General features: G+C 39.5%; 2 protein-coding genes across 3 annotated transcripts in view; one reads left to right on the top strand and one right to left on the bottom strand.

The window, feature by feature from the left end:
- Positions 1-7,710, bottom strand: part of rush (rush hour) — a 321,395-nt gene extending 313,685 nt beyond the window's left edge. Inside the window, exons 1-3 of one of the 2 annotated variants that reach the window (XM_067140378.2) lie at positions 7,441-7,710; positions 7,144-7,208; positions 6,806-6,943 (exon numbers count right to left, since the gene is read on the bottom strand). In XM_067140378.2, the coding sequence (XP_066996479.1) occupies positions 6,806-6,943; positions 7,144-7,208; positions 7,441-7,456 (219 nt within the window). In that variant the 5' untranslated portion in view covers positions 7,457-7,710. Of the gene's footprint in view, positions 1-6,805; positions 6,944-7,143; positions 7,209-7,379 lie in introns of both variants that reach the window. The other variant, XM_067140379.2, reaches the window with a different exon arrangement.
- A 24-nt stretch (positions 7,711-7,734) lies between these two features.
- The window catches only part of LOC136863935 (ribonuclease kappa-B), a 34,197-nt gene continuing 21,139 nt past the window's right edge, over positions 7,735-20,792 (top strand). Inside the window, exons 1-2 of the mRNA XM_067140380.2 lie at positions 7,735-7,920; positions 8,003-8,131. Of these exons, the coding sequence (XP_066996481.1) occupies positions 7,852-7,920; positions 8,003-8,131 (198 nt within the window). The 5' untranslated portion in view covers positions 7,735-7,851. The remainder of the gene's footprint in view (positions 7,921-8,002; positions 8,132-20,792) is intronic.

Genomic DNA, 20,792 nt, shown 5'->3' with positions numbered 1-20,792 from the left:
TGGTCAAAGTATGTTCGAGGAGTCCTGTGAGGTTTCATTCTTTTAATGTGACCATACCATTGCAATCTCTTCACTTCTAGAGTCTCCAGCAAGCTTCTTTCCAATCCAAGCTGTTGTCGGATATCCACATTCCTTATTTTATCCATTTTTGTTTTTTGTAGACAAGAATCGAGGAACTTAATTTCTGTTGTTGGTCCAGTAAGTGTTGCTGCTTCCAGGCCATACGTCAATATAGGTACTATATATATTTTGTACACGCTGATCTTGGAAACTACCGGAAATGTTTCATCCCAAAGTATTTGACGTACAGCGTGATAGAATTTGGAAGCTTTTTGTATTCTGTTACTAATCTCTTGATGTACGGTATTGTCTGATGACAGAACACTACCTAAATACTGGAAGTTGTCTACAATATCCATCTCCTCATCTCTAATTCTTAGATGAACAGTTGGATAGTTTCTACTCATCACCAAGCCAAATGTCTTCGTTTTGCTGATTTTGAGACCTAAGGTTGTAAAAGCTTCATGCCAGAGATCTAGTCTAGTTTTTACTTCCGCTTCTGCCTCACCCCGTACCATTACATCATCAGCAAAAACCAGGGCATTAGTTGTTGGATCCTTTCTCTTAACCACTTTTAAAACTTCATCCATTATGATTATGAAAAGAAGTGGTGAAAGACAACTTCCTTGCTGGACTTCACTCTTCGTTTCAAACCAACCTCACCTTCCATCCTGGACCTGGACTCAACACTTGGTTTCGTCACATAATCGTTGTACTCTTGCTATGTCATCGGGCACCTTCTTATGTCTCAAACATTCCCACATATGCCTGCGTGGTACATGGTCATATGCTTTCTCGATGTCCAGAAAAACAGTTATAAGTGTTTTACCTTTCTTCCAATACTTCTCGTAGAGCATTCTGGTGACAAAAATGAGGTCTATAGTTGATCTATGAGGTGTAAATCCATGTTGTTCCTCCTCAAGTGTAGGTTCAACATATTTTCTAATCCTGCTCTCAAGGATGGATTCGTAGATTTTGATGCCATGTGACAGCAGAGTTATACCTCTGTAGTTGCTACATTTTTTTCTATCACCTTTTTTCAACGATGGGATGATGACTCCTTGCTTCCAGTCATTGGGTATTACATTCTCTTTCCAGATTCTATTTAGTACCCTGTACATCCACTGTTGTCCTACCTCTCCTAGTGCTTTGATCATCTCAACACTTAATTCATCTGATCCAGTTGATGTGTTGTTTTTCAGCTTAGATATTGCTGTCTCTACTTCCAACCATGTCAGACTAGTGGTATTTGTGCTGCCAAAATCATAAGGTTTGTCATCCATTGGAGTGACATTTTCATAACAGTTCAGCAAAGTTTCAAAGTGCCTTTGGAACTCCTGTAATATTTTGGTCTTATTTCCCCAGTCACCTCACCATTAGGAAATTCTACAGATTGGATAGATTCATTTTGAGTTCTTCTATTCTTAACAATACTGTATAACAGTTTTTTATTTCCATTCTGCGTTATTTTGGTAGCCAGATCTTCCTTGCATTTCTGCTTTTCAGCTACAACCAACTGTTTGACCTGTAATTTTTTCTTTCTGTAAAGTGACAGCTTCTCCTCTATTTCATGTTGATCTCCCCGCATCCTTGCTTGATATAAGGATCTTCTTTCACTTCTGTCATTGATAGCCTTTTTAATATCATCATTCCACCAGGCAGTTTCTTTAGGTTTCCTTATTTGACTCTGTTGTCCAAATACTTTTTCTGCTGTACCAACCACAACCTTCTTTAGAGTATACCATTCTTCACCTACCAATTTCAGTTCTTCTCTTGGCAACAACCTGCAGACACCTTCCCTGAATTCTTCCTTTACACTTGGCTCGGTTAGTCGCCAAGTTTTTATTTTTGGTCTTCACTTGGAATGACCTTAATATTATTGACATTTTTCCATACATTTTGATCTATCAGAATATAATTTATTACTGTACCTATTTTATCATCCCAGCTATATCTTGTGATTTTATGGGAGTCCCTTTTCTAGAACCAAGTGTTACTCACTAACAGGTTGTTTCTCATGCATAGATCTAGCATATATTCTCCCTCTTCATTTCTGCTTCCCATTCCATGACGGCCCAGTATGGATTCATATCCTGTTCGTTGTGAGCCAACTTGTGAATTAAAATCATCCATTACAATTAGATTGTCATACTCAGCGTGTTCTTCCAAGTTATTAAGGAAGTTGGCCTTTTCCCCTTTCGAGCATCCTACCTGTGGAGCATAGACTTGGATCACATTGTACTTTTTCTCCTCTTAAGTTCACAGATAATTTAATTATCCTTTCACTGACGAAGTCAACTTCACTACAAGCATCTATGTCTTTATGTATTAAAAATCCTACTCCATTCTTAGACTCTACTTCATTTCCAGACCAGTAGAGACTATAGTCCAATCTGATATTCATTTTCCAAGTTTTCTTCCACTTTGTTTCACTCAGGCCCATGATCAATAATAATGTTATTTGCTTTACGTCCCACGAACTACTTTTACGGTCTTCAGAGACGTTGAGGTGCCAGAATTAAGTCCTGCAGGAGTTGTTTTACGTGCCAGTAAATCTACTGACACGAGGCTGTCTTAATTGAACACCTTCAAATACCACCGGACTGAGCCAGGAGGCCCATGATCAGAAGTTTCCTCCTGTCCATGAGGTCGACCAGCTCTTCAGTTTTGTTTGTCAATGTCAGGATATTTAATGTTCCCACTCTGATACTTTGTCTTCGTTTGGTTTGGGTAGCTGGTGTAACATCGGGTTGTAAACCGTCATTCGCACCAAACTGATATCGTCGTCGTGAATTCCTACATCCAAGGCTCGTATTATTCTTGAAAGCAACTTCTTCAGTAATCCCTCTGTTGACCTGCTGAGCCTAACACAGACGGAGATTTTCTTTCAGGGTTTTCTCCCTTAGCCTTTGGTGTCCAGTCACCTCAACCTGCAAGGAAGCAGGTTGTACTCGTATTAATCCCTGAATACAGGGCTGCCTCTTCCGCCATCTCCACCGTACCGAAGTTCACCTTCTCCGCTGTAGAAGTCGTTGAGGTCTTCACTCATAACCCTGAGCTGGGACCCTTACCAGATGTTACACACCAGGTTAGTGTGATCTGGGACTCACATAGGCAGGGGCGCCACTCCCTGGGTAGGACTGCCTCCGAAAAGGGTCCCTACCTGTGTAAACGATGTATATATAGATGCAGATAGTACATTACCAGTAACAGAGATGGCATTGCAAAGTAATTAATATTTACCCCAAAAGATGACTCTGTCGTCTCTCTCTCAACTGTTGCCGACTTAACTTCTAAGAGGAACAAAAATACATCAAAATGAAATCACGAGTTTCATTACCAGCGGTGCTGATTATTGTTTTAAGGTGGAGTACAACTAGACTAAAACAATCCAGTCGTGTGTCCAGCTCTATGATAGTGGTGAATGTTTTAAGAGGAATTACAACTAGACAAAAACAATCCAGTTGTAGTCCAGCTCTGTCATAGTGGGGATTAATATTTTAAGAGGAAGTATAACTAGACGAAAACAATCGAGTCATTTTTCCAGCTCTGTGATAGTGGTGATTATTGTTTTAAAAGGAAGTACAACTAGACGAGAATAATCCATTTGTGTGTTCAGCTCTGTGATGGTGGTGATTACTGTTTTAAGAGGAAGTACAACTGAGAAAAAAAATTTGATATTCTGCCCAGTCGCCCTTCGTATTGATTATTGTTTTAAGAGGAAGTACAACTAGCCAAAACAATTGAAACTCCTGTTCAGTGCTGCATCCATACTGATAATTATTATTTTAAGAGGGAATACAACTACGCAAACATAAGAAGTCCATCTTCTGTCCACTCCTGTGCCAACTTACGGTGAGTACCCATAAATTCATATCCTGTCTCAGTGACTGCAATATAATCCATATGTATAGTGTTGCTTTCCCATTCGTGATGTGATCACCAAAAGTGTACTTCCAACAACAGTCGCTCAATTAGCAATGCTGTCGCACCTATCAGAACCTAACACTATCAGTGGTTTTCGGTGGATCACAATTGTTTTCATAAGGGATGCTAGAGGCCTGTTGGCCACTTTGCAGCCCTAAACTGGGGCTTACGCCCCCAGACCCCCTCTGCTTGTCCCCAGACCAATAGTTTTGCCACAAGCCAGACCTAACCAAACAAGACCAATGCTTTTCGTACTTACTGGACGTACCCCATACTCGTCAAGTTTTAGTCACGTCACATCAGCCGCATCATATTGGATTGTTAATGTCTCTTTTATGAACCAGCTAGTCAAGTATTAACCAAATTTAGTGCCTGTAGACAGTGTTATGTCGTCTCAAACAGAAAAAATTAATTTATACATTTAGCTGACGCTACACGTCCCTTTGAATTATCCGCCATGATTGCAAACCTCAACTTTCTAACACGTCATACATGACATCATACAGACGTACAAACAGCAGCCACAGAGCCTGTGGTAGATCTTTTTAACTTTTTTCTACAATTTGCTTTACGTTGAACCAAAATATATAGGTCTTATGGCGATAATGAGATAGGGCTAGGAATGGGAAGGAAGCGGCCATGGCCTTAAAGTGCAAGCCCAGTATTTGTCTGGTGTGAAAATGGGAAACCAAGGAAAACCATCTTCTAGGCTGCCGACAGTGGGGTTCGAACTTCACTATATCCCAAATGCAAGATCACAGCTGCACGACCCAAACTGCGTGGCCAATTCTCTTGGTTTTGATCATTTTCTGAGGTATCTGTAGTACTTTGGATTATGTAACCAAAAATTTGTAACTGGAGCAGAGATAGGTGTCCTGGAAACAGAAGTACACCAATCAATACTGATCTGCATTTAAGGCAGTCGCCCAGGTGGTAGATTCCCTATCTGTTGTTTTCCTAGCCTTTTCTTAAATGATTTCAAAGAAATTGGAAATTTATTGAACATCTTCCTTGGTATGTTATTCCAATCCCTAACTCCCCTTCCTATAAATGAATATTTGCCCCAATTTGTCCTCTTGAATCCCAACTACCATTACTGAGTTTATTCCAGTATTTTCTGAATCACAAGACAGGACCAAGAAAATAAAACTGAAGAGATTCAGGATTTGAACCTCTGATCTGTAGAACTTAAACAACACTGAATCATTTTACCAATTAGGCTAATTTGAACACTTTCACATAAAATATACGGTCATAACAAAACCTTTTCTTTTTGCTCCCGGTTTTATGTCACACTAACTCAGACAGGTTTTGTGATTATCATGGGTGAGGACAGGGCTAGGACTGGGAAGGAATCAACCATGGCCTTAATTAAGGTACAGACCCAGAATTTGCCTGGTGAGAAAATCATCTCCAGGGCTGACAAATGTGGCGTTCAAACACGTCACCTCCCAAATGCCAAACTCACAGCTACGGGACACAAACTCGTTCAGTTATTGAATGTTTATGAACTTGTTCACCTCCTACATAATAAAAAATAGTCTTGTATCTTCTTGCATGCATGCACGCACTTAATAAGTAGCCTACATAAAGTTATTTTACTTAAGAATACACAGTGCATGTACGTAACTATGCTGCTGTTTCAGTTGCCAGCTAAACAATCAGACTGATGCACCTTTATCATTAGTCCAGCCCGGGGGCAACCCACGCATAGCAACTGTCGTTTGTTTCCTCGCTCACGGCCTACTCGGAAAGGATGTTCTCTAGCGGTGCTCAGTGCTGCCAACCTCTGTAGTTAGGAACTATGCATGCTTCGATAGCTGGTGGTGGTGATTATTAGATTCTTGCCTCTGGACGGAAGACGATTGGTCTGGACGGTTAGGATTCTTGCCGTGGACAACACCATTGGTCTGGATAGTTAGGATTCTTGCCGTGGATACGACCATTGGTCTGGACGGTTAGAAACCACGAAGCGGCATTAGGCCTCTAGTTGCGTGAGGAAAGACGATTGGTCTGGACGGTTAGGATTCTTGCCGTGGACAAAATCATTGGTCTGGATAGTTAGGATTCCTGCCAAGGACAAGGCCATTGGTCTGGACGGTTAGAAGCCGCGAAGCGGCGTTAGGCCCCTAGTTTCGTGAGGAAAGACTATTGGTCTGGACGGAAGACGCGCTTTTATTGTGCTGCGGTTGGTAACGCATTATGATTAAGTTCCTTCACGGGAAGGAGATCACGTGCCACTTTACATTGGCCAATGCGAATACAAGAAGCTAGTTGAGAAATTAATATGGCGTGTAATAATCTTAATTAGGTTATAAAAGTAAATGTACTTCTTGGGGCGGGATAGTGGGTTCCTGGACATCGCAATGAACACATCTCTCCTCTCAGACGCTCTCCAAGTAAGATTGCATTAATTTCCACTCACTTATAACATTACAAATGTAGTGGCCCCCAGGCCGGATTAATACCGCACCTTTCATATCATACCCTGCATTCCCCTACCCATCTGAATGGAACGACCCATCTGAATGGAACTACTGCAGACCACATTTTGTAATGTTTTCATGTTACTGCTGGACTACCACTTAACAACTCACACAGCTTAAAAATTAAGCTAGCTAGCAGTGAATCTTTAGACAAGTGCTCCGTCGAACAGCCTTACAGTCAGGTTTTAACACTACTCTCTTACTGAAAATTCACAATATGTCGATAACCTACGACGCAAGTTTCCTTAGTTTTATCATATAAGTTATTCTGTTGAGGTGATGACAATTTATAAGTACCATAAAATATTCTGCATTAAAATTACGGTACTTACTTTCTTTTTGTTGATGACTATGTTACCATAAACGAGAATGTCATTGAAAAGGAAGAACTGTCTGGCTTTTGGTTTCTTTCTGCACATTTTGGTGAGAACTCCTTCCCCAACCAAAACTCTCCCAGGCACACCTAAAGGCTAAGACAGAATCTGTTAGTAATACGCCGAATTCTCACAGGGACAACCACATTTTTACCACTAGATAAATTTTTTTGAAGATAAAGCTACAAATAACACCAAACGAACAATAAGTTACGAAAGAAAATGAAAAATATACGATGTCCGGGACATAGGATAACCTATATTCTAAACATTTTCTCCTTTTCTGAAAAACTTACCTGACCGGAACTCCCGAAGCAACTCTCAACCATAGCAATTCGACGAGCATTGGCTTCACTATTCACTGAAATCAAAAGACAGATAAAGAAAACTATGTAAATTCATATGACAGATACAGGAACGAGAAGAGAATATCCTAGGTGATACCAGAAACGCTGATGTCAATCACAACATCCAAACTAAACAAACCTGTCACGCTGCGCAAATTATTAACAATATCCACAATACTACTTACCAGTGTACTTCAAATGTATGACATTTTAGCACACATTAAACACATCTTTATATTTTCTCACCTAATCTGTCAACCATGTTAACAGCAAAGTATCCGGCCACAGTGCACAGGCAGTTGAGCAGTATAACATTCAGGGAAAGATGCAGAGATGTATCCTCTGAATTATTAGAAATGTTGCTTTCGTTGTGAGGCAGTATTATGATTTTCTAAACTCGAAAAAAAAAGTAATATTAATAAAAACGTGGTCCTAAAGAGTAGACAGCTTCATACATGCTTAATAAACAAGTATGTAAACTGTTTAGATCCCTGCCGACTCCCTCGTTTCTCTCACGTAGTTATGACGGAGGTTCTCATCACATGTGATCAGGATCACATGATTGTCAGATGAAGGAAGGTTGTAACACTGGACCTGCTCGACCTAGTTTACACTCTCAACTCTTTGCTCTAGGAAAGAAAATTTAATTGTATAAAAATGAAAGTGTGTGGTCCAAAATTATCGTTGTGTGGTTTAATAATCAGCGTATGGGGCATTTTCCAATTGGTGTGTGAAATTCGGTGATTTTGATATTGTTTGAGAAATAGCCTTGTGTGTTTTCTTGTAGATTAATTTTATTTATTTACAGGTACTAATGGGAATATTCTATAAAATAAGAAGCGTTGCTCTGTCCGAAGATCTTCCTGGAGTGGACGAAGAGGCAAAATTTACCGATATGAATGATTTTTTACGTCATGCTGATGATGGTTACGATATGGTGAGTTTTTGGATTCATCCGAATAGATTTGTATACAGTATATAAGTATGTAGGCCTACCATAGCGTGCCCGCATTCGAGACACTTTGATGACTCTAGTTTCATTGCATGTGAAAGAATTAATGTCTTCCCTGTCATCGTTTTATACGAGTTTTCCTCGTCCAAAGATTTTGGATGGGGGCGGGGTTAGAATACGTGGAATTGGATGATGATTGATATTGTTCTTTTAAGGATCAAATAACGTGATTATCAGTCCATGTCGTATCGTAGGCTACGGTATTGGTAAGGTAAGAGAACATTAATTTCGATCTAGTTCTGTATCAGTGAATTACATTAATTGTTTGTCATCTGTTGAAGTTGAGGTAAATATCACTATTTATTTTATACATTCTAGTCATAATGAACTTTTCGATGTTTAACAAATTGTATCTGCTAGGCCCTTCTTCGTTTCGATTCATGCCCTAAGGACTGCAGGTTGCACTTTCCAGAAATGTGAAACATTTGAGTAGGAATTCTGGTTAACAGTATAAAAGGAACTGCCCACAAATGTGCATTAAGTTTTACAGTTGTCCAGTAAGGATTTTCTTCTTACAGAGCACTCACTAAACCGAGCAAATGGTTGTGCAGTGATAGTCACGTCGCGGTCAGCTTGCTTAATCAGCTATGCGAGGAACGACACTGAGAGGAATGTTATTGTAGCGGGTGATCTGAACCTACCAAACGTTAAATGGAAAGGGAATGCGAACAGCAGAAAGTATGACCAACAAATGGTGAATAAGTTATTATGGGAAGGACAGCTGAATCAGAAAATGATTGAACTAACTAGAGGGAAAGATATTGTAGACATGATGCTGATAAAACCAGATGAGCTCTATAGGGAAACTGAAGTGATAGATGGTATAAGTGATCATGAAGCTTTGTGAGAGTTAAAAATAAATGTTAGAAAGGAAAGTTGTAAAAGTAGGACTATTAAGCAATACCATATGCCTGACAATTGGGAAAAGGGAGAACTTTTGAAAAGAAATTATGAGGCCTATCCATGGAAAATGGTATATAAAAATGTAAACAGCCTATTATTGGCACACTTTATCTTGGTGCATTTACACCCTAGTGCTGAATCGGTCGACCTCGGCAATCTTCGAGATTCGTACTGGCAACCTTTGAAACACAAACTATGAATCGCTTAAGCATCGTTGTGCGACATCTGGCGTACACTTTACGTACTAGTACTGTTGTTGTTTACACAGCAAAGCCAAACTATAGAATTCATGCCAGGAACAAGATTCGCATCGAGAAACGTTATATAATGTGTATGTGACAAAGTTATTGGCTTAAGATAATAACGATTTAGAAACTTCATATCGATCGATCATATTCTCGATTTAATTCAGATTTAATTTTCATTCAGTTGACAGCACTATCGGAACTGGGATAGTTCCCTCCTTACTCCTCACCTCTGTACACAAATGCACCAAGATAAAGTGTGCTGATAATATGTATGTATGTTGGGTATTCAGCCCAAAGGCTGGTTTGATCCTCCACGGTTCCACTGAAAGCTATCAATAGATAGCCTAGGCGTCACTGAAGAAGCGTACTTGGGAAATGACGAGTGAGGTATTTCCCGTTGCTTTCCTCACCGAGCCGGTAGTTGCTAGTGCATATCAGCCTGCCAAGCCCACTAAAATGCATGCACCAACCGACCCTATGAGCGATATTTTCACACCATTCATAACAGGAACTGGCTGCATAAGGAATGTTGAAAGTAACAAATTGCTCTATAATAATAATAATAATGTTATTTGTTTTACGTCCCACTAACTACTTTTACGGTCTTCGGAGACGCCGAAGTGCCGGAATTTAGTTCCGCATGAGTTCTTTTACGTGCCAGTAAATCTATCGATGTGAGGCTGTCGTATTTGAGTACCTTCAAATACCACCGGACTGAGCCAGGATTGAACCGCCAAGTTGGGGTTAGAAGGCCAGCGCCTTAATCGTTTGAGCCACTCAGCCCGGCATAAATTGCTCTATCCCATACCAGAAGACATAGTGCAGTGTAAACACTACATCTCACCAGCAGGAGCCTAAACAGCCTATGGGATGGACTTAAAGCAGTTGATGAGGAGTGTGAAAACATATACGGTATGTACCATTAAAAGTGGTAAGGAATAGTAAGGACCCATTATATTATAACAGGGAAGTAAAGAGATTAAGAAGGAAGTGCACATTAGAAATAAATAGTTCAGAATGGTTGTGGGAGTAAGGAGATAATGAAGGAACTCACAAGGAAACTGAATTCAGCAAATAAAATTAACTAAGGATAGCATGATGGCAAACATAATTGGCAGCAATGGAAGGATATATTAGATACTTTAACACAGAAACAGATTCTCGTAACGACATTCCAGGGATCATTAATGAACAAGGGGAGTGTATATGCGAGGAATTCTGGAAGTCAGAAGTACTCAGTCAGCAGTATGCAAAGGTACTTGAACATAGGGATAATAGGCCTATCCATATAGAAGAGGCAACTATTACTGGTAAATTATTGAAATTTAGCGATGATAATAAAGACATTTACAAAACACTACAAAAGTTGAAAGCTAGGAAAGAAGGTGGGACTGATACTGGGATTGCATAAAAAAGGCTATGGGTTGGGGTATAGTGTCATATCTGAAATATTTGATTACTGTTTGCGTGAAGAAGCAATACCAAATTAATGGAGAGTTGCAATAGCAGCCCCTGTGTGCAAGGGAAAGGGTGACAAACATAAAGTGGATAATTACAAGCCAGTCATCTTAACGTGTGTTGTTTGTAAGTGATGGGAAATCATTATTTCTGATTATATTAGACACGTTTGCAGAATTACTGATTGGTTTGATAGAAGTCAGTTCGGGTTTAGGAAAGGTTGTTCCAGTGAAGCTCAACTTGTAGGATTCCAGCAAGATATAGCAGATATTTTAGATTCAGGAGATCAGATGGACTCACTGAAGATGGCTCAAACGAGTTGAAACATGTTTGACTATTATTATTATTATTATTATTATTATTATTATTATTATTATTATTATTATTATTATTATCGGCACACTTTTTCTGGATAGATTTGTGTACGAGTTGGAGTAAGGAGGGAGCTCTCCCGGTTCCGGTAGTGCTGCCAACTGAATGGAAATTAAATCTGAATTGAATCAATAATATGATCGATGGATATGAAGTTTCTAAACCGTTATCTTAAGCCAACAACTGTGTCACACACACATTATATAACATTTCTCAATGCGAATCTTGTTCCTAGCATGAATTCTATAGTTCGGCTTTGCTGTGTAAACAACAACAATACTAGTACGTAAAGTGTACACCAGATGTCGCACAGTGATGCATAAGCGATTCATAGTTTGTGTTTTAGAGGTTGCCAGTACGAATCTCTAAGATTGCCGAGGTCTACAGATTCTGCACCAGGGTGTAAATCTATCCAGAAAAAGTGTGTCAATAATACTCCATCTAATGATGGAGATACCGTATATGTATATTGAATAGGAGGACATAATAGATTTCCTTTGTAAAGTGAAAACAGTCAATACGGAATGATTCTAATATCTTGTAATAAAGACAAAAGAGTGGTTGAATTGGTGGCTAAATTTCTAGAAAATAGAACTCTGAGAAATAAGAGTAGGACCTGTATGTTTCCATATAAATGATATGTGTAAAGAACTGGAATCACCTCACAAATTATAATAATAATATTTGCATTACTTACCCATGGGTTAAAGAATATTGTTTCCAAGTTATATTAGTCTATTACACTTATGCCTATGGCAAGTGTTTTAGTTCCACCTAATCAGTACCAAATTGTTATACAAACTACTGTATTATATACATATGCAAATGGGACTAGTTTCGACCCGACAGTTGGGTTATTGTCAGCCGTTAAGTGTAACCTAGAACCAAAATGGAAAAGCACATATGATGTTATATATACATTCTACTTTGATAGTTATCATTGTGTTACAATAGGTGTTAAATCCAAAATGTCCACCACTATTGATGCCACACACCCCTTTGTTATTTAGATCTCCTGACATAACAGGCCAGGTCTTTACAGCTCAGCTTTAGAGTCCTTAGGCTGTTGAGGAAATATATTTAGAGATAATTGATTTCTCTTACTTATATATGTATCTTACATAGTCTGTGTACATTAACCTTTTCCGGTCCAACGTCAAGGTGACCTTTACATCATGGTTTATAGTACCTGGTCCAACGTTGAGATCACCTCGACATTGTTTCCTTCTACTTGAGAAGTTGTTTATTGAAGTTCTTTGACCTGATTGAGGTTGATCGATATCCCTGGAGTTTCTAGAGCAAATTTTTGTGTACAATGGAAGCCGTTCTATTATCTCCGTGGAAATAATATGAGATATATGTAGCCGTGTATCGTCATGGTTATCTGGGGCCTATCAGCTGTGTGTACATTGAGTAGTGCTGCACACTTGTTGTACTAGGCGTGTTTATCTGTGAAGGTGAATATTCTTGGTTGAAATTGCGATATTAAAACGTATGCAAGTTTATTTAGACAGCATTGACGATTATTTCTTTGAATTAGACAAAGATTTTAGAGAACTGTCAAGTGAAGATTAATGTGGAGCGGAATCCATCATTGCAAGTGAAACTTCAGCTACAGGACCTATGCGTAAAAAAAAAAAAAAAAAAAAAAAAAAGTAGTATGAAATGATCCCGGACCATCATATAGTGTTTTTGAACATTCAGAAGAGAAGTTCCAGTGACTGCTAAAAAAAGACAACGCGCGAAGGTAATGGGCTGGGGTGGAGGAAGGGATACGGCACATGGCAGTGACGCTTCTCAGGACAGTGTTGATAATTTGAGGAACAGTGATGCTGAAAATACTTCCGCATGTAGAAATGAGAATGCAAATGACAGTAGTGTTTACTACAATGTAACATTTCATGATACTGAGCCTCCTAGACTAAGTTATTCATTAGGTCAAAAAATTAGAGGACCGCAGGTTCCTCCTAGCGGCATCACCCCACTTCAATTTTTTGTTATTTTTCACTCCTGCACTGACGACAAAAATTATTATGGAAACTAATTCCTATGCAAGAAATTAAATTAGTAAGAAAAACTCGTCTAAATACTCTTATTAACCATGACTGGGTGGATATAATTGAACAAGACATGTGGGCATTCTTAGGCCTAATTATCAGTATGGGAATTGTTCATTTGCTAGAGATGAAAGCTTACTGGTCTAAAGAATTTGTCGTGTGCCTTTCTTCAGTGAAATTTTCACCAGGAAACGTTTTTTACAAATTTTTGGATGCTCCATTTAGAAAGCACTCAAAATCAAGGTACCAGCCTTAGAACCAGAAAGTCAGTAATTTTCTAAAATATGTTGACAGTAAATGTAGGGAATATTTCATACCTGGGCCAAACTTGTCAGTTGATGAATCTGTTGTTGGTTTCAAGGGAAGAATATCCCTTATAATCTACAACCCCAAGAAACCAACTAAGCGGGGGCTCCGTGTGTATGTTTTGGTGGACTCTCTTTGTGGATACCTTGTATCCTTTGTGACTTAGCACGCAAAATTGATGACGGAAAGCATTATCAAACCTGACCTTCCCTTTACGTCTAGAATTGTGCTTCATCTGTACAAGAACCTGAGAGAAGTGTGGCCTGATGTAACTCGTCATCACATTTTCACAAACCGCTTCTACACTAGTCACTGAACTTCTTAGTGTAAACTGTCACCTCACTGCAACACTGATGCCTAACAGGTAAGATGTTCCTTCACAAATGAAGAAGCCAAAGCTGAAGAGAGGTGAGAAAGTGGCATACCATAAGAATGGTATAATAATTTTGGTCTGGCATGACAAATGTGTAGTGACTATGCTCAGCACATGGAGCATATCATCAGAGACTAGTATAACGGTATAATAATTTTGGTCTGGCATGACAAATGTGTAGTGACTATGCTCAGCACATGGAGCACATCATCATCAGAGACCGTCAGGAGGAAAATAAAGGAAAACCAAAGGGAAGAAGTTGTGGAAAAGCCCAGTGGTATAATCAACTATACAGAACACATGGGTGGTGTCGACACTGGTGACCACTTAGCTTCCAGCTACTGTTTTCTCCATGAGACGGTGGAGAATGTTGTTTTTCTGGGGCGTGGAGATCTGCATTATCAATGCCTACATACTGTATATGGAATGTTCCAAGATGAGAAACATCAAGCCCATGAATCACAAAGTTCTGACGACAGCTTGTAATGGAAATGGTTGGTGACTATCGTGAAGGCAGCAGAAATTCCAGAGAGCAACCTCCAGCAGCTGACAAAGAATGACGACTGAAGAGCAAACTCTATAAAATTATTCCAAATAATAATTCAACATCCTGAAGGAAAGCACAAAGACTGAATGGTGTGCTCAAAGCGAAATGTCCCCTGTGGAAAAAGAGAAACTAACTTAATCTGTGAGATATACGATAGGAAACTGCGTATGCATGTTGGCCAGTGCTTCAAGAGATACCATACCACCAAAGATTACAAGCTATAAGTGACAGTAGCGTATCCTCAGGGCTTCGAAGGGCATTAGTCCCTGCATCGGTTCAATTTCCTGGACAGCACTAAGAGACATATTGCCGAGGTCAAATGGGGACCTTCCGCCACTGCAAATGGTTTGCTAGAGACGTTAGACTTTTTTGTAAAGCTGTAAATAACTCACTAGACTCATGTTTATAGAATATAATAATCATAATATCGATATAATTATAGTTACTAATAAAAGTTCTGAGTTTCATCTGACTAGGTAAAAATGTGCAAAATTCATTTGGACCAGACTGTTGGAACATGCAACAGAAAATTGGACTGCAAAGGTTTAATATTTTTATTTCATTTTTGTAGTGTGAAATCTTACAGGAAAATTTCTCCTTCCCAATGCCCCACTTGTCCACTCCCTCCCCTATGTTTTGAGTTATACAGTACATTCTCTATTTCTTGCCAACTGCACAACACACATAAACAACAGGTAGCATGTGGTCTTCAGTCGTGCGTTCATGTCTGTAGGTACTCCATTCCCTAGTAAAGGTTCTGAACTTTTCTATGTACCCATACAGATTCATGGGAGTTTTGAATTCCAGTATTAGCACTCTTCACCACTAACGTTCTTTTACGAATTCAGTGCACTACATTGCAGGACGTACAAGGTATGAACCAGTTACCCCTGGTGATTAACCAAACAATTCAGGAAAAAATGGATGATGGGTCCTCCCTTAAATGATTGAGTTAATTATGCCCATAAGTATTCTGTAACATTTTCATACATCCTGTATTAAAGTACTGGAATGTTGTTGGTGGAGTCATCAGTCCACAGACTGGTTCTATGCAGCTGTCCATGCCACCCTATCCTGTGCTGACCTTTTCATTTCTGCGTAACTACTACATCCAACATCCGCTCTAATCTGTTTCTGATATTCATACCTTGGTCTACCCCTACTGTTCTTACCGCCTACACTTCCCTCAAAAACCAACTGAACAAGTCCTGGGTGTCTTTAGATGTGCCCTATCATTTTATATCTCCTCATGTCCAGCTCCATGGGTAAATGGTTATTTTGCTGGCCTTTGGTCACAGGGTCCTGGGTTCGATTCCAGGCAGGGTCGGGAATTTTATCCATAATTGGTTAATTCCGCTGGCACGGGGACTGGGTGTGTGTGTCATCTTCATAATCATTTCATCCTCATCATGACGCGTAGGTCGCCTACGGGTGTCAACTCAAAAAAGATATGGATCTGGAGAGCCGAACTTGTCCTCGGACACTCCCGGCACTATAAGCCATGCGCCATTTCATTTCATCTCTCCTCACCAAATTAAGCCAAATTGTTCTCCTCTCACCAATTTGATTCGGTATCTCTTCATTCGTGATTCGATCTACCCATCTTCAGCATTCTTCTGTAACACTACATTTCAAAAGCTTCTATTGTCTTTCTTTCTGAGCTAGTTATCGTCCATGTTTCACTTCCATACAATGCCACGCTCCAAACGAAAGCCTTCAAAAACATCTTTCTAATTCCTGTATCAATGTTCAAAGTGAGCAAATTTATTTTCTTACGAAAGGCCTTCCTTGCTTGTGCTAGTCTGCATTTTGTCCTTACATCTGCCATTATTACCATATTTACTCACATATAAGGCCCGTTTTCTATCCTGTTTTTAATGCTGAAAAATTGAGATGGTCTTATACGCGCTTATCTCAAAAATATAAAACCTATCAAAGTATCCAATAAATAACTATACTGTACATACAAACGTCCTGGAAAATATATTTCAGAACAGAAAAAGTGTTATTCAGGTTTCAGAAAGTATAATTATGGACCATTATACAATATTAGCCTGTTATAAATCTACCACAATTGCGGCAAGTATCCGCGCGTTGTAGGGGTACGCCTAATTTCATGTTCACTGCGTCTAAAATGAACGGAAAATACCGTTAGGGATAATCTTCTTTTAAAACTAAAACTAGATTCATTATTATTAGGGGAGACAGTTTCTAAATAAAAATAAATTGCATTTACCTGTTGTTACCCATTTCCACTGATTCCATAACTCTCTGCGATTTCACGTGCCTTAATTTGTAGCATTTCATGAGACAAGCTGTTGCTGCTGTTCCTTGTTTCTTGTACCCACATGAAGATCTTCTTATCCAATTCAAAATATTTTCCCGTTTGCGGTCCGCAAGAAGATCAAACAGTCTTTTTTGCGACCATAAGTTTTTCTTGTTTTCACCAATATCTGAGATCATGTTTGGTTGAACAGCGAATTCACGGGCGGCACCGCGCACACCCTTCTTATCAGACAACTTAAGAATATTTAGTTTAAAAGAATCACAATAACTTGTATGCTTACTGGTATTAACGTTATCACAACTAATTCCAATGATATCGTAACATTCCTTGACTACCAACCGGTTAGTGTAATTTGACTGAATGACCATTGCCTGATAAAGCGTATTGACAAAAGCAAGTGTGAGAGGGATGGCTCAGGTGATTGGCGGGCTCTTTTCTTAAATGCTATTTATTCGGGTCGTCGACCTAGAAAGATCTTTTGCCCTACTTTGCACCATATGTTATGAACCTGCGTGTATTTGGAAATTGCGGTAGTGTAAAGTGTTGAATGTGAGGAAAGGAATATTAAGGACGACACAAATAACCAGTCCCCAGGCCAGGGATATTAATCGTTTACAATTAAAAACCCGTGATCCTGCCGGGAATCGAACCCGGGGCCGCCGGAGGACAGACGGGCGTATTGCCCCCTACACCGCAGAGCCGAAGATACCGACTGGTTGGCTTGGAAAGCAGCCTTGGGGCAGGTTTTGAGTTATTTTTGTTACACCAGCTAGCCACAACCTTTGTGCTGGTTATCACTCCAGTGGTCGTGCGGATCACAATAGTGATCCAGCCGTTAATTTTTTCGCTCCTGTTTTTTTTTTTATGACTGTTGACCTTCAGCATCTGTGTACCTTCCTCACGCCCTATCCCCTCTCTGATAATGCAGTAGTCTGCTAACCTTGACTGATAGTTGTTGCGTTACAAAGCAATTTATTCTTGTGGACCACAACTGTTATCCGTGCGACCACTAGCGTGACTTCTTTTGAATTTGTTTGTTTTCTTATTACGGTGTCTAATCTCAGTTCATGTGCATATATCTACTCCGTTTTATGAGTTCATATTAATTATTGGCATATAAGTACAAAATGGATGACTATGAGAATATAAATTGATGGCTGAATGCACCAGGCAGTGAGATACCTCAAAAACATTATGGAGGGAGTGAGGCAAATTAAGATGTCCGGTAATTTTTCAGGTATTTCTTACAAATGCATGCATAATTATATTATATTGTGCATAAAATAAAGTTCTTTTCACAATGCATAATCATATTCATTGAATAAATAGCACAGAATAGCCTTATATCACAAAGAAAGTACGGATCACAATTGTGATCTGCGCGACCACTGACGTGACTTTACTTCGCGCAACCACCGGAGTGTTATGAAAGAATGCAGTTCCTTGTGCTGTCACTCACAAAGTAATCTACGGTAACAGTAATTCGTACCGTACACTCCTGATATTTAATGCAAGAATGTGTACGGAATACCATATCAAAAATAGCAATCTGATCATTTCCCATTATACAGTGCCTAGTAAAAGGAACTCTGTAGTAACATGCATCATTGGTTACCTGTATTTCAGGTGTAATATGCGTGGCAAAAATTATTTTTCTTTTTTCCTGACCCAAAAAATGGGGGAGGGTCTTACATGCAATGGGATTTTATACGCGAGTAAATACGGTAGTTATTTTACCACGCAAGTGACAATATTCATGTCCGGCCCCGCAGCGTAGGGGGCAACGCGTCCAGTTGTCACCTGGCAGTCCCGGGTTTGATTCCCGGCCGGGTCAGGGGTTTTTAATTGTAATGATTAATATCCCTGGCCTGTGTGTTTGTGACATCCTTAATCTTCCTTTCCTCACACACAACATTCCACAAAACTGCCATTCCAAGTACATGCAGGTTCATACAATATGGTGCCAGTAAGGTCAAAAGATCCACATGGGCCGACGCCCCAAACAAATAGCATTAAAAAAAAAAAAAAAAAAAAATACCCATAGACTTCATAATCAAATATTTCCTGCATTGCCTGACTTTGTTCTGCTGCACTCCATTACTTTTGTTTTGGGCTTATGTATTTCCATCTGGTACTCCTTCCCCAACACTCTGTTCATACCATTCAGCAAATTCTCCAGATCTTCTGCAGACTTAGATAAAATAACATCATCGGCAAATCTCAGGGTTTCGATTTCCATTACCGCCTGTTCTATATAGGCCTAAAGATTGAAAAGGAGGGGGAACAAACTATAGGCTTGCCTCACTTTGTTATGGATTGTTACTTCTTTTCCAAAGCCCTCGATTCTGATCACTGCATGCTAATGTTTGTACAGGTTATAGATAATTCTTCGCTCTCGGTATCTGATCCCGAACACCTTAAGAATCCCAAATAGCTTGGACCATTCAGCATTATCGAATATCTTTTCTAGATCCATAAACGCTATGTACGCGGGCTTGTCTTCCTTAATTCGGTACTCCAAGATCAATGTAAAGTAAGGATTGCTTCATGTGTTCTTTCATTCCTTCTGAAGCCAAATTGATCTCTCCACTCGGTTTCAACTTGTCTCATCATTCTTCTGTAAATAATAATGTTAAGATTTTGCAGGCATGAGATATTAACCTAATGTTCCGGTAATTTTCACACTTTTCAGCACCAGCTTTTTTTGGGGGGAATGGGTATAACAATGTTCTGCCAAAAATTGGATGGCACTTCACCTGTATCATATATCTTACACACTAAATGTAATAACCCCGCCATAATGGTTTCTCCTAAGGCCGTCAGTAATTATGAGAGTATGTCATCATTTCTTGGTGCCGTGTTCTTAAGTCCCTCAAAGCTCTGTCGAATTCTGACCTCAAAATTGGGTCTCCTATTTCATCAGCATCAACAGGTTCTTGTTCCAAAACCCTGTCCTCTACTTCTTTACCTCGATACAACTGTTGGATATGTTCCTACCATCTTTCTGCCTGGCCTTCTTTCCCTAGAAGTGGTTTTCCATCAAAGCTCTTAATATTCATAGACCTCGTTTTCCTTCCTCCAAAGGTTTCCTTGATTTTCTATGCAGCATCTGCGTTTCCTAGAACCATGCAACCTTCAACATCCTTGCACTTCTCTTTCAGCCATTCTTCCTTAGCTGTACTGCACTTTCTATCTACTTCATTCTTTAATCGCCTGTATTCTTTTCTGCCTTTTTCACTTTTTTTTTTTGCATTATTGTACTTTTGTTGTTTGTCAATAAAGTCTAGTATCTCCTGAGTTATTCACTGATTTTTAGTTGTTCTTTCCTTTCATCCTAGCCGTTCTTCAGCAGCTTTAATGATATCATTGTTCGCGACTGTCCATTCTTTGTCTGCGTGTTTTCTTCAGCCTTTTCATTTAGTACTTTTGTAACATGTTGCTTGAAACAATCCCTCAGACTCTTTTCTTTCAACTTGTCTAGATCCCATCTCCTTGCATTCCTTCCTTTCTTCAGTTTCTTCATCTTCAGATGACATTTCATGAACAACAAGTTTTGATCATAGTCCACCTCTGCTCCTGGAAAAGTCTAGCAATCCAACACCTAGTTTCTGAATCTCTGCCTAATCATAATGAAGTCTGTTTGATATCTTCGTGTCTCCAGGTCTCTTCCACATGTACAGCCATCATCTGCGGTGTTTGAACCAAGTGTTAACAAGGATTAGATTATGATCTGTGCAGAATTCCACCAGACGACTTCTTTCATTCCTTTCTCCAGTCCGAATTCTCTGCCTCCATTACCTTTTCCTCCTTGACCTACCACTGCATTCCAGTCTTCCTCCACAATTTAGATTCTTATCACCTTTTACAGACTGTATTAAATCTTCTCTGTTCATATATATTTTGATTTCTTCTTCATCCCCACGAACCTACTACGCTGGCGGATAGGGGGGTCCTAACCAGCTTGCCGGCGGACTTGTGGGAAATAAAATACATCTCGTGGACCAAACTCCCAACCCCTGTGGGTGGGAGACGCAG

This window comes from Anabrus simplex, chromosome 2, assembly GCF_040414725.1.
Source record: "Anabrus simplex isolate iqAnaSimp1 chromosome 2, ASM4041472v1, whole genome shotgun sequence".
NCBI classification, from domain to species: domain Eukaryota; kingdom Metazoa; phylum Arthropoda; class Insecta; order Orthoptera; family Tettigoniidae; genus Anabrus; species Anabrus simplex.
This window is presented reverse-complemented; position numbering and strand designations above follow the sequence as displayed.